The 14,839-nt window shown below is 37.2% G+C and overlaps 1 protein-coding gene across 1 annotated transcript; it reads right to left on the minus strand.

The window, feature by feature from the left end:
- Positions 1-441: 441 nt before the first annotated feature.
- On the minus strand, positions 442-3,560 carry LOC118276275 (uncharacterized). Its single transcript, XM_035594528.2, has 3 exons — positions 3,369-3,560; positions 2,103-2,299; positions 442-1,969 (listed from the first exon to the last, which is right to left on the minus strand). The coding sequence occupies exons 1-3, from the start codon at positions 3,392-3,394 to the stop codon at positions 1,836-1,838; spliced, it is 357 nt and encodes a 118-aa protein (XP_035450421.1). The 5' UTR covers positions 3,395-3,560; the 3' UTR covers positions 442-1,835.
- Positions 3,561-14,839: the final 11,279 nt, after the last annotated feature.

Raw genomic sequence — 14,839 nt, forward strand, 5'->3', positions numbered from 1 at the left:
TACCTAGCTATACATTTTAACCCTAAGGACCAGACTACAAGATACGAATGCTATTATTTAAAACCTACATTACGTCCAATTGCGTCATTGTAACGAATGCAACATGGCCTTTTTAATTGTATCCTCGGCAGTGAGCGATGTCTATAAATACTGATGGAGAAGTACCTCGCTACTGCAACTGCATTTCAAAAAGCTAATTATTATAAATCAATGTGAACATTACAAGCTAAATGTAGGTACCTACTTTGTATTTGAAGATGTAAGTAAGCAATCGTAGTAACTCAGTTGATGTCAATGGACCTACTAAGTTTGAGTCAGTATAATCAAACTTGCTCTGTAACGAGATAAGTACATAATCATGCGTGTAAAATCACCATTCTGTTTGGTATGACTTATCTCTTTACGTAGGTAGTACATGATGTAGCGAAAACAAAAACAATATTTCGATTGGACTATTTTATTGCCAGAAATGTTTTACAAACACTAACTCCACGGTTGAGAGAAGTAAAGTGTAAACTGTACACACTACTTTAAATCTAATACTAAATGTACTTTGAATCAAGTTATTTAATTAAATTGTAAGTTACATTCTGAAAGAGTTAGTCACAACTTTAATACAATATTATATCAGCAAGAACACAATGTTACTTACTCGACAATATGAAGATTCGTTTCCACAAGGGTTATCTTACATTCGAGGTCTGTTACTATCACAATTATAAGAAAATAAATTAGAAAAACAGGATATAAGAAAAATAAAGTTGTCCATAGAAATTACAAACAAAAAATAGCACACAAAAGTTAAGTCAATATGAACTATCACCTTATTTGTCAACTTTGAACTTTAATTAAATTCCAAATTCTTAAAATTAGTGTTACAATGTGAACAATTATTTTAAATAACTGGTCTTCCCAGCGCACCGGTTGGAATTTCAAGCGTAAAATAAACACTGTTTATTAAGTCAAATGTGCATAATAAAAACGCAAACTCCGTCCGACTCGCGAAGAAGTAAACTTCGTTCACAGTGCAAACCGTAACCAAAATGTCAAAGGAATGTTCAAATGGTTAAGTAATAATGCCTATGAAATACAAAAAATGTGCGTTATTTACCTGCTAACTTAAATTTACAACTGAATTAATTATCTAAACTTTAATTAATCTTATTTTTATCTAAAATCCTTGTTTTTCGGAAGCTGTTTTATAAAACGCGTCGTTCACAGAACGGATTGTGAATTGATTTCACACTTTGTGAATTACTTTGGCAGTACATTACTGGCGTAATATGTAAACTGATACATGTTACTTTCATCAATTCAATAATCCACCGCTACTAGTCCGTTGAGATAGACACCAATACTCAAAAACAGCATACAACACCTAAACCGACTCGTGCAATGATGTTCAGTTCACTGCGATGCACACTCCAGTCGCCACTGACAGTAACATTAAATTTACAATTTACAGGTACTTCACAGGTAAGATTTAATACATAATGTATTATAAACCTAAACATAAGTGCGGTCACAAAAGAGCTCAACTCCTTTTGGTACAAAGATATTGATAAACAAATAGGTGTATATAGGAACTACCAAGACTCCCTAAGTGTCTGGGGAACTAAAAGTTTGTAGTTTACTACACACAACATAATACCTGTATGTGTGTTTGGGCAGTCTATTGTATATTATCTATTGTCTGTAAATTTTGGCATGTTAGGAAGTCCAAGTAGTTTAGTAAGTTTGGTATGGTAAATGTAGATATGTATTTGGGTTGAGTTGGGCCCTAATGAACATTGTTGCATTGCAGTAAACCAAGCGAGGTAGTTTGGTTAGAATTTTTAAGCAGCCGCCTCCTCAGCTTCCGCAGGGGGCGCCTCTTCTGCTACTTTCGCCTTCTTCTCAGGTGTGGTCTTCTCCACATCACCATTATCCGTGGAGATTGATTTCCTCTTCACTCCAGCTTCTTTCTTTTCTGTAAACCAATAGACAGTACTATTAAGAAAAGTAAGGACTTTGTATGTCTCCTAAGATGTAAATTTCAGTGTAAAGTGTAAAGTGATAATAATTTGTAAGTTAATAAATGATCGTTTTGTGGGTCAGCTCACCTGTGGCATCACCGTTCTCAGTGGCGTCGTTGCTCTCTTCGGCGTCACCGTTCTCAGCAGGCGCGTCCTCAGGGGCTTCGCTGCCATTCTCCTCCTTGCCATTGCTTTCAGGTGCTTCTGCAACCTTTTTGGCGGGAGATTTCTTGACTGGTGAGTCTTTCGCCTCAGTTGAGGTCACCTCCTCGGGTGCGACATCACTGAAAGCATCAAAATATATTTTTAGTATGCAATTCATTAATTATACAAAAAAGAAACAGTTGCAGGTTATCTTTTTCATTAGTAAACACGTAAAATACGTTATCTTGAAAGATTTTGTTCCAATATGATTTTGAATCTTTATCTAGAAAACTAAGTTATAGCGACTACGTTAACCGCTGTGAATGTCGTAAAATCTTCAATCTCAATACCTACGCACCGTGGCTAATGCGAAGTACGCGAGTCAGTAACGGAACATAACAATGCAACAGTTCCACACGCGGCCAATGCTCAGCGGTTAAGTGGGGCGGCATAAAAGGAAAAGTCTGCCGGAACAAAAACAAGTGGCTGTTGCGCAAGGCTGCATGTGGGAAAGTTGCAACATAGGAAACCGAACGTAACCGTGATCACCTTAGCTGAATGAATACGTTACTCGCTCCAGTGGGCTACACATCACGGCAACTCGTAAAGCGTTAAAAATAACTAATGACAACACGCGTCGCCCGCGATAACGTAACCGAACAACCTGAGTTGCAAAACTCGAGGTCTCGGCAAATTCAAACGAGCGCGCGCCCGGCGTCGCTTCGCGCCGGCACGCCGCGCACGCAGCGCCATCTTGGATAAAACAACCGGCCCCGCGCCCGCCACCCGGCGTGCTTTTAACTTTTCCACTTTATTATAATACGCCATAACAGGAAAAATCATTAAATATAAACGACACTCTGCATTCTCCCACACACAACTCGCTTAGAATTAACTCGGCGTAAGTTCAGAAATGCACTAAAATCGTTTATCAGTAAAATAACATTTTCCCGCGTGTCTTATCTTTGGCGGCGTTTACAAAATAAGCATCACCAAACTATCATTACGCACCTGAACTTTATTGGGTACTAGCACACTAATAAAATAAATTGAAACGAATGTTTAAACACTACAGAAACACTGTACATTCACAGAAAACACGAATTTCACAAATAAATAGGAAGCCATTTTGATCACGTTTTCGAAGCCGCCAAAAATACTATATCGTTAAAGTTACTAAAACTGAATGAAATCAACAAAAAAACTTACTTTTTCTCGACGGCTGCGTCTGCCATTGTGTTAATTAGTTTTAGGAGATACTTTTAAATTATAAAGAAATAATTATAAGCACGTGTTACGCACAACGTACAACAATGTTCACCGCACAAACACCGACGACCAAATGAAGGAGGAAGAAGGAAAAAATATAATGCGCGACGCCTCGCGCGGGGAGTCACATTCGGTGTGAAGTTAGGTGCATCTACTTCAAGACGGTGAAACAACATTTCTCATTTGCACTAGGTAGAAAGAGATAGTTATAGGTTTAATTTTCATCTTCAGACAACCTTGAATAAACCCTAGAAACAACACAGGCAAGCAACAATATATCGTTCTCTTTCTAGACTGTTTAAAAAAAATACAATCGTTAAAATGTTCCAACAAGACAAAATAATAAATGGGTGTTCTTCTGGAAAATTAATAATACAATTTATATGATTTTACACCTGAAACATAATTACAATAACCGAGAATATTTTGCTTTTGTGTTTAAGTATTTAATTTCTTCCAAGGTTACTTTGACTCCTTCGAAATACCTATTTAGGTATATGCACAATTGCACACGACTAGCTAGATTACCGGTAACCTAAGAAAGCTAAGAATGTACGTAAGTACCTGTATTAGATTTGCATTGTGCAGTTTATCAGCTACAGAGTGCTAAAAGTAACTCTTTAAAAACAGTTTAGCTTCGTTCGTAGTTTCAGTCGTTACACACACGCACCTTACGTAGGTATTTATTACATGCGTACACACACAGGTCGATTGAATGCAGGGAACAAGTAATTTATGGCAGTTACTGTACCTATGTACTTACGTACCTTTCGCTTATCTATCTATCGGTATTTTTCATTCATGCGTGTGTGTAGTAAAATAGTAGGTATTCGCGTTAAGGTATTTGCTTACCTTTCTAGTTATTGTTTTGTTTATGTAATGAATCGTAATGTTATTGTGAAAGGGCTATAAATCAGTGTAATATTCATGGAACTCAGCAGGTAACCCGAGCGAAGCAAATGCATCAATGCAAGCACTTTTGTAGGTATTAAATAAACCACTAAACAGTCTAATTAAATTAATAAATGCTCCTAGATTGTATGTATTTTATTGGTATATATGCTTTAATTTAAAAAAGAGTAGGTGTTACCGTAAACGAAGCGTCCGTGAAATACAATTTTGCGCGTGTGGTTTTTCGAGAGTTCAACGCCCGATTGTCTTGGTCATCCTACCTAGTACCTACCTGCTTAAAACAATACACCGAGTTATCTGAACGCGGCATTATGTAAAAAAAATATTTAAAAAAATAAGTAGGCATTAATCAATTGATCGGGCTAATTCAGTTCCATTTTTAAATATCACGTTTAAAAAAACAACCACGTTGCAATGAAAACGTGTTTATTTCCCGCCAACTATAGTTTACTTGTACCAGAAAAGCGTAAGTCCGAGTTTTATCCGAATGACTTCTAAAACCGAAATCACAAGGATACGACAAAACATCCAGCCATTCTATTTTGTTCTTTATCACATGGGAATAAGAACCATTGCATTTTAAATTGACCGCAAATTGTAACGTTGTCCCGTAGCAGGTCGATGGCTTTTAAAAGAAATCTTGGCACTGGTTGATGATTTCGTCAGAATATGAATTCGTCAAGCAGAACGCTTGTGGACTGATGTGTCCACGTGCACTTGTGCTACCTATCTACAGGTAGCTGCCTAAATACGTATGTAATCAATTGCAATCCTCAATAGATAGAAATAGCAAGAACAGGCAAGTCGGTATCGAAGTACCTATAGTGAGTAATTTCATCGAAAATACCTAATTTTATCATGACCCTAGCGTGGGTGTGGGACACTGAGAATAAATAAAAAAATAAATCTTTCTGACGTCATTATTGTTTGGTTAATTTTATAAACATCGTTGAGTTGAGTATTGGTCTTACCTACCTACTTATATTAATACAGACGCTACAGTTCCACACCGCTGTTATTGTTACTGGTCACTTGACATTTTCGAATAAATTATAATTTAAAAACTTAGAATTTTTACTTTACGTCTATACTTATACAGATGAGTTAGTAGATGATCGGATTATACAAATTTGAACTCTGTTGCTTATAAAATAAGGTCGATATTATTTAGGCTGATCTTTTCAGATGTTACGTTTTACACCATGAGACGGGATTATCGATCTAGAAGATTCAATTAGGTTTTCGACCTTAAACCAATTGAATAAAGTTCAAAATTGTCTGAAATATATTTAGTATAGACATTTAGAACTTATAAAACAAAGTAGGTAGGTATGTATCTACGTCCCTGTGTTACATGTAGGGAGTAGGGATCTACACAAAATGTATATTATCATGTACCTATGTACAGGCGAGGTCGTGTAATGCCTACATAAGTACATACCTATAATTTTGGTAGATATTCGTAGAATTACCGTATGTGTAGTGCGTGGATGGATATTAGCCATATTAGGCACCTATATTAACATCAACGCCATCTATTTTTTGAAGTAGAAAGATAAATTATTACTTTATGATGAGGTGGGTCAACGTCTAGACATTTACACATCCATATACCTATGTGTCTATACATGTAGCACTATACATGTCGACTATAACTAATTAACTACCTCTATAAGTACAGAAAACTTCATTAAATTGAATTAAACGATGAACAACATTGGCGTGCGAAATTAATAGAGGTGCCTTCGTATCGTATACGTAATAGGTACACATCGAGCTCTGTAAGTCTTAATACACGTTCCAAATTGGTTGGGCTGTCGGACACGACTAAATAGTAACGTGTGTAGAGTGGTTGGCCTGTCATAATTATTATTAATACTGGGGAGACCTGACCACAACCGACCGGTTGTGGTCAGGTCCCTGACGCCAGCCAACCGTCAGTGTTGCCAGCAAGAAGTATCGGATTGACGTGTTTGACAGGGAAAATTGCCGTGATTCTTAAGGAAATGTGTTTTCAAAAGCCAAGCGTTTTTTGCGGTTACAATGGCAATATTGTGTAAAGGTAACTGACGGTCGGATGCCCGACCGTCGTAACGTATGTAGCAATGTCGGAGTAGTTGCTGTGTTGCGACCCAACTTGGTCAGGTACAACCAATTTGGAACGTGTATTAAGGGCTAATCACCAGTATAAACTGACCGCCGAATGTAGGAAAAGATCATACAAAGCTAGATCATGATAAACTGGTTATGTATAGTTCAATGTATAGTCTTGTCTCATAGTAGGGAAGTTGTAATAGTATCCACTCGTAGTACACACCGTGACACGGCGAATCGAGCTATAAACTAGAAAAAACCAGTTTATCATGGACTCGCTTTGTTTGACCTCTCCGCACATTCGAAGGTCAGTTTATACTGGTTTTTCGTAGCTTGATGTGTGTATCTTCAATCTATCTAGTATAGTAAGTGTCTAGTATTGTATCGTTGCGAAAATGAACTCAAAGTCTTAGAAGAAACCTTTGACAATCGCTTGCAATCACCTGTGTCATTCACTAGGAAAATATACCTAATGCACTTAATTATAAAGTCCACATTGATGACGTTATGTTTACGCTCAATCTCAATAGAGGACAGCAGTAAAGGTAATGGAGACCGTAAAGAAACGCACGTTATTGCTAACTTTGTTTGAGCTTAGAACCTTCTAGAAAAATGCAATGCGTTCTCGATTTTCACCCTTGTGCACTTAAATATAGAGTTGTAATTCGTTTAACGGCAAGTTGCCGGTCGAAGGCAATCTACCTTAGGTTTGTTGGATAACGGTATTATTAAAGACACTGAAAAGGGCTGTAAACACGTGGGTCACGTGACTTTAGTAAGTACCTATTTAAAGACCTAAATGTTTTGATAATAACTAGGTATTGTACTTATTTTAATTTTGCTACTTACACAATAAACGCTGCAAAGACGGGTAGTGTGAGTGAGACACATGTGCGTATGTGTGCGTGTGCAAATATAAAAACGAAGGTAGGGAGTTAGGGACGCTACGTTACACAAAATGCAATGCGATCGCCAACCGTTCGAGCCAAGTAGGGCTGCCACTGAGACACGACAGATGCGCCGTAAATGAATGAGTGAATGATTACCGTTCAAAATCGTTCAAAACTTGGGGTTAGCAGACAAAGCGAGATATTGTGTGAACATTTTTCGATGGTTTGTTTGAATCTCAACCCTATTTTTATGGAGATAGAGTTGCAAATCGTTTGTTTGCGATATTTTGCTTTTGGACGCGCCTTTTCGGTTGGGAAAATTTTCGCGCAGACTGCCATCGCTATAGGTAGGTATGTACTACGTATAATGCTGGCGCATACTGAGGGCTTAGTATGAGTTTATTTCGAAACGAGAGCGCGTTAGGCGTTGTGATTGGTTGGTTCATTCGCACCGGCCAATCAGAGCACCTCTCGTTTTGTTTTCGTTCAACCTAAAGTAAACTCGTACTAAGGGTACAGTAGGTAGGTATTTCGTTGAGTTTGCGCTGCGGACGTCATGATGACTCATGCATGAGTTCACGATAGTATTCATCATCGTCCACTGCTGGGCATAGGCCCAATCCAATGGCATCAGTCACCACTGAACCCGATCTTCAGCTTATAAGTACCAGATATCGTGATTTACTTAGAAGTAGGTGCTTAGGTACTTAAGTTGAGTAAACTTACTTAGTTCAATTTTTTATAACTATCAAAAAACGGTGCTTAAGACCCTTATCTACCTACCTATTCATCTTAAACTTACGTCAATAGTAAAATTAAACAACAATTGACTCTATTACTACGATATTTTTTTTTTTTTTTTTTTTTTTTGAGGGGGAAAATCATCCAATGACTTTTCTCGCCTTGGGCGAGGCGAGGGGGTGTCAGACTCTTACTGACTAAAAACCACCCCGTTCCTTCTCCTGCCTTTCGAGCCGGAGCCCCGGTAAACCCGCTAGGTTGTCCGCAGCTCCGGATTAGGCATCAGCCCTATTGGGCCCCATCTGTGGTGGTCTGATGGCTCTTTGAGGCGCGCGCGGACCGCGACGCGCCGCACGCACGGGTCTGGTTCTGGTCGGGCGGCGAACTACCCTTGCTCGCCGTCCGCAGGCCCGTACGGTGGCCGGAGATCGTCACGCGATCCCCGACGCCTGGAGTGTCTCTCGCGACGGCTGGGGCGTGAGGAGGTTCGTTCTCTCACGCGCCCCGCCTCCTCCTTAGCTAGCATGACTGCTTCGCAGAAGGAGGAGACGGCATCCCAGTCCCCCTCGCTCCGCACCATGGCTTGTACCAATGCCGGACGCGAGAGGTCGCCGTCGCCGACTACATCCCTGAGGACACGGCGGTGCTCAGCCCATGCAGGGCACAGCGCCACCGTATGTTCCACTGTGTCCTCAGGACGATCCTCGCAGTATTGCTACGGTATACAGTCGATATTCAATGGTTAGCGTTGGTTAAGTGGTTGGATGGAGATGCGACTGCGAAGCGACTTGATGCCCGTGTAGAGCAAAGGATATTTTAAAATCTACTTTCATGAAGACGAAAAAATGCGTAAATAGTACTTATACTTACTTAATATCAAAACGTTGTACAGTTTAAGCGTATTTTTAGTGTGGGAGAGCCATGCTTTGGTACGAATGGGCCAACTCGACCGGAGTGGTACCACGGCCTCACAGAAAACGTTGCCTTGTTTGAGTGAGGTTACTGGAGGCCCAAATACACCCGTTCCCAATCTTCCAAATCCCCGATTCCCCAACAACTCTTTAAGTTCCTAACCCCCAAAAGACCGATAACGCACCTGTTACGCCTCTGGTGTTTCTAGTGTCTTGGTGATTACTTACCATCAGGTGATCTGCCTGCTCGTTTACCGGCTTATACCATAAAAAAAAAAAACATTTCATACCTAATCATAATCGTCATGATAGATGGATATAGGACGCTGTCACATTTACAGGATAAGCGTAATTTAAACCAATATGGTATGCCTTGACACCTGCGTGGTGTGACATGGTAGCGCAAATAGCAATACGTAACAATAATGTGTATACCTGCCTTTATTTATACCACTACCAACTTACACGTGCAGGTGGACAAAATCGGAACTAATGTCAGAACAAAATGGCTTACTTTCTTAGTACACTAGCGCCACGCTCAACTGTAAAGATGAGTTGGTAATACATCTATGTACTTTTATCATTGGTAGAAGGACTAGGTACTTTGAAATAGTGCGTATGTGTGAATTACATGGTTAAACTATCACGTGGTACATAAACAGCAAAATTGACATAATATTACGCAGAAAATATGTATCTAGTTATTCATTGCCTTGATTGTCTATTGTTTTTATCAAAGACCTCTTTTGAAGTGCTTGTACAGACCTCATACCGCAACTCCTGTAAGCCAGGATCTACAGTATATACAACCATGAAAACACCGGAACACTGAAGTCCGGCGCGTCCCAGGGACATGAATGTTTTGGATTCCGCAACGAAATAAATCAGAGTAGATATTATTAGATGAGAAGAAAAAGAAAACAATGGATTGTGTATGCTAAAATAGCTAAACATAGATATGCAATGTAAAATTCCAAACACAACATAAATAGCTACTTACAGAGATAGATTACATATTAGGTAGGTAGTGTACTATACCTAATACCTATCTTTAGGTTTCGATTAAATGCTTTTTGGTTATTCTTTTTAATAAGCTTCTATTTTTATCGTTTTATCAAGTCAAGTACAAAAAATGATAATATTTTTATTATCTTGTGGGTATTTTTTCTAAGTAGGTACCTAGATAGGATATGCATGTATGCCTAATGCTTAGATATTAACAAAAATATCGATAAACCAAGCCCCTATCATTAGTCGACATGTTAAATTAATTAATCAAAATGGTGATTAAAATATTTTACCGGGGTCATTTAACTGTATACGGTTACGATATTTGTTCGATATTTCCTTATCGAATAGGCAGGTAAATTTTACACTATTTTATCAAAATGGAACCTAATATTGTTCTATTTTTGACACAAATAACAAACGATCGATTTAGGTTTACCCGTATATCTAGTACCTGATTAAAAACAGGGAAATCCAACTACATCTAGTTCACACAACTACATACAAGATGGCAGCACTGCAGAAGCCGTCCATGTTTATTATTGCATTATGGCAGCTTTGTTTTTTAAACTGTCAGAGCCAAGGACCAAAATATTATTATAAGCACCCACTTGAAAGATAAGGAAGGTCAAAATGCGATGAGAAAATGATTCTGTAATCATTTTGCTGACAAAAACGTAATAGGAAATTTTATCGTAAAGAATTTAAATTGCTTCAAAAGATACTTTTACAAAGCGTATCATTAGTTGGCGGTAAAAAAAACGCGATGAATTTGTCACTATAAACCTTTCGTGTTCCTTATTATACAACTGGTTAGCTAATTACATTAATGTAAGCACCATTACGTTGCTTCACGACAACATTCTTACCTAGAATACCTTATCGCGTTTACAATTTCAATTATTCTAGTTAATACAACTCCATTCTCCTACAAATAACAAGCTTATTTCAGGTTACGTTTCAAAATCGCTTGAAGATAATTTCTCTCACGCTTGCAAAGGGCGGCTACCTTGTCTATCTTTAGTTGTGTGCTGATTGAAATAATAGCTGTGTGACACTGACACACTACGGCATGAAAGCTGAATAATATTTATTTTTACTTGTGAATACAATGAGGATGTAGATGGAAAATAATTAAGTAATAATTATAATTCCATCCAACACAGTTATGCAACGCTACTCGTCGTAACACCTTTCTTTCGTATTCATTATTTTTAATTAACCACAAATAGTTTACCATGAGTATTTCCTAGCTATTATAATATCTTGATCTGTTGAACAACGCCATTTGCACGACACGGCAAAGTAATTTAGTTCCTGAGTTCACCGTCTGTCAAATGTATACTGGGCGCACTGTCAAGCTATCGAACGCAGCGTTTGAATCGGCATCCATTTTTTTTTTTGTAGAATAACAAATCTAAACTTAAATAATCTTTGTTTACATTATTGAAGTACCTATGAGTAGAATTCAAACAAACATTTCATAATATTGGAGTTTTTCTGAGTCTAGATACTCAGAATAACTATTTTTTTACGGCTTTGAGACGCAGTGTTTAGTATAAACGGATTCTTGGCTCACTATTGGTCGCCGCTCGTTTTCGTGCCGCAAAAAACTTCAATGCTACGTTATCGAAAACCTGTTTGCTAGGCGCCGATTTTTTTATAACATTTTGTGCTCTATTGGATACATATCCTGTACTTATTTGATAAATTAGTTAGGTTTATATAGTTAGCTAGATAATTACGTGTTTGTAGCTAACAATTTTAATATTAATAATTTGTAAATACCTGTTTAATGGATTTATCAACGGTAAATGTACATACTTACCCTATCATACAAAGAAAAGCGAACTGCTGGTCTTACACAACTTTGACTTAAGACTAAGGTATAATATTATACAGTTTACTTTATAGGTATCATAACTATGCGGCCACGTACCGCTACATGCATACCGCATCGGTCAAAAACATAAGCCTCCTTTGCATCACCGTAGTCGAGCAAAAATTTAACGTTATTTTTACGATTCAAATATTTTTAGTACAAGAACGTGTAGCAGTATTAATGACGCTCTTTTCACAAATTGGTGTTGTTTTTTTTGCGGGATCGGCTCCCCTTTTGTTCGTGTGGAGAAGGGAATGGAGCAGACACGACCGTTATGTTAGGGCTATATTATATAGATAGGTATGCAGGTGTACGGATTTTAATACCTAAAGAATATGAACAGAGTCGTCTCTATTGATTTTTCGTACGTTCCGTTACTTTAGACTTAAATATGTATGTACCATTTGTTTGAACTAATTAGGCGTATGTGTACCATAACATTTTGTCATACTTCGATGGGTATTTGATTCAGTTCAAGACTTACGTATCATACATAACATACATACATAATTACATACGTTTGGGTAGACAGAGACAATGGAACGCCAATGCTACGAATCTTACCTCTTTCGCTTCATCAACAGTCATCAGTCTTTTCATGCATGCACTTTGTTTAAGGGTACCTATTTTTAATTTGGCCCTTCTTTAATATATCCCCAATTTAGTCTCAACGTTACTTAGGTACGTTTAATTGCTGCCAATGAATAAACTGTAAACTAGAATACGTATACAAGCAAGACACAAGTTCCTAGGCTATTTCCTATCTGTTATATTACACACGTGTTGACTTCTAGGGCCAATTTTATTGTGAGATGTCATTGCCAACTTAGGTACCGACAGTATCTTTCTTCAGTACATATTACTCACAATGTAGTCGTATTTCTCTATGCAAATATGATTTTCATTGTTATATGCACAGAGTTCAGGAGAAAAAATGCATTTATGGACTTATGTACAATCGACAAAGTTACTCGGTGCGATCTCAGGGAAAACGCCCTTTGGATATCGAGTTTGCCACACGATTTTGTTTAAAAATATTTGCCGATAGTACTTATTTGCAGATGCAGACGTACACAACTACAGATGTATTTATATCAATTCATAATGGATATATTTTCATTATACGTAATTCCTAAAATGTGATTTAAGTAGCTATTTGGGGTGTCTGGTAAGAGGCTAGCTTACCCCTTTTTCATCAGACTGTTAACGTTACTGACTATACGTAAATATGTAAGTGGATACGTCGAATGTACACCTCTGCCTATACCACAGAATAGTACCTATATGTTCGGGGATTAAGAGACTTGATGTTTTAATACTCGTGAATTTGTGGACAAAAATGATATGGAAACGTCCAATTCAGCTAAACATAATTAATTACGAAACTAGAAAAATGCAACTAAAATAAAACCCCCAAAATTCACTGCACCGAAATACCTAATTTAAATCGGTTAATTACCAAAAATCATACAAAAGAACCATGCGCGTGCTTCCATACATTTTCGTAACACAAAAACTATAATTAAATACTTTATGAGGCATTAATTATAAGTATTATTTCACGTGTATACTCGTTGCTACGTCGCTTCGTCAAGGCTGTCTGATCTTGTGTCGGTAATAATAATAAAATTAATTTTGCAACTGAGCGCTGCACAGAATTACGCTTATGTTGATTTCAAGGAAAATAAGGTAAGGTTACCGAATCGCCTCATGTTGTTATTTAAGCATTCAATCGTTTTGTATGACGTAGATACAAAATAAAATAACTAGGCATTTCGGTATAAGTATACGTTATACCGTATAACGATAGAAAATTAGTAATTTTTACTATTTAATTATAGAACTCATGATGTTAAAAAAGCAATTGAAACTTTTTTATAAGATGGTAACAACTTGTGTATCTTGCGACCATAACGAACATCTAATACGTTAGGATACTGAGGTATTTTCTAATGAAGTAGGTACCTAATAGGTAGGTATGAGGTGAGGACATTGCCTTCCTTTAGTTTGAAATGTAATTATAATTATACATATACATCGTAAGCAGCTACTTAATTCATATCCATTTACACAATACAAACTGGAATATCAATAAGCAGAGTTAAAAACGTTAGCATATCCTCTCAAAAAGGATCTACAAGTTAAAATAACACAAGTTTCTAAATCACAAACTGTCAAAGAGAAAAAATATCGATTCAAATTAGTTATGCAACATGCCGCTGTGGCAGACTTTGGCAGCACGATCTTGGAATGGTATGTATAGGTACCTACTTCCTATGGATAAATAGGCATAATGTAAAGACTCGCATAGAACGTGCTGCCATCTATGAGCGGCGAAGGGAAACATTTACGATGTTGCTATGCAAAAAATATTTGTACCAATTGGTAGGATTAGGGATGAAAATGACGGGGTATGAAAATTAAAAATGTATTAGTCCGTCATTAGGTAATGAAAGAAAAATATTAGACACGTATTTTTAATTATTTTTAAATAAACAATTAAGATAACAATCTTAGATAAAATGAATCGTAAGTTTATGGAGTGGGTAGCTAACTACGTCACTATGAGTAATAAAACGTAGCTCTAAAAGTGACGTCACGCGATATTTCAAATCAATATATCGAAAGTATTTGTTTCCGCAAGAAAATAAAAAATACGTGTTTAATATTTTAAAAAGATCTAGAAGACAAGACGGACATTAAAAGGGAAACATTAGTCATCTATTTGTACCAATTCAGAATCAGGGAAATAATCATTTTTTGTGTTTTAGATGTTAATTAATTATGTGAAATGTTATATTTTTGTATTTTGTGGTTGTATGCATATTTTACAGGTTAAATCTAGCGTTGAATATTTTTCTATTTAAAAAACTGCATTAATAAATATATCTGATTGCTAATCATTGAGTAGTGCAAGAGGGACGGAGCTACGTAGGTTGTATAGCTCCATCCCTCATTCCCCTCCATTCCCTC

Source organism: Spodoptera frugiperda, chromosome 31, assembly GCF_023101765.2.
Source record: "Spodoptera frugiperda isolate SF20-4 chromosome 31, AGI-APGP_CSIRO_Sfru_2.0, whole genome shotgun sequence".
NCBI classification, from domain to species: domain Eukaryota; kingdom Metazoa; phylum Arthropoda; class Insecta; order Lepidoptera; family Noctuidae; genus Spodoptera; species Spodoptera frugiperda.

Excerpts from the sequence above, each read along its gene's own strand:
- LOC118276275 (XM_035594528.2), bottom strand. The coding sequence starts at position 3,394 with ATGGCAGACGCAGCCGTCGAGAAAAA. Across the intron at positions 2,300-3,368 it reads GACGCAGCCGTCGAGAAAAA|TGATGTCGCACCCGAGGAGG; the intron begins GTAAGTTTTTTT and ends TGATGCTTTCAG. Across the intron at positions 1,970-2,102 it reads TGAGAACGGTGATGCCACAG|AAAAGAAAGAAGCTGGAGTG; the intron begins GTGAGCTGACCC and ends ATTGGTTTACAG.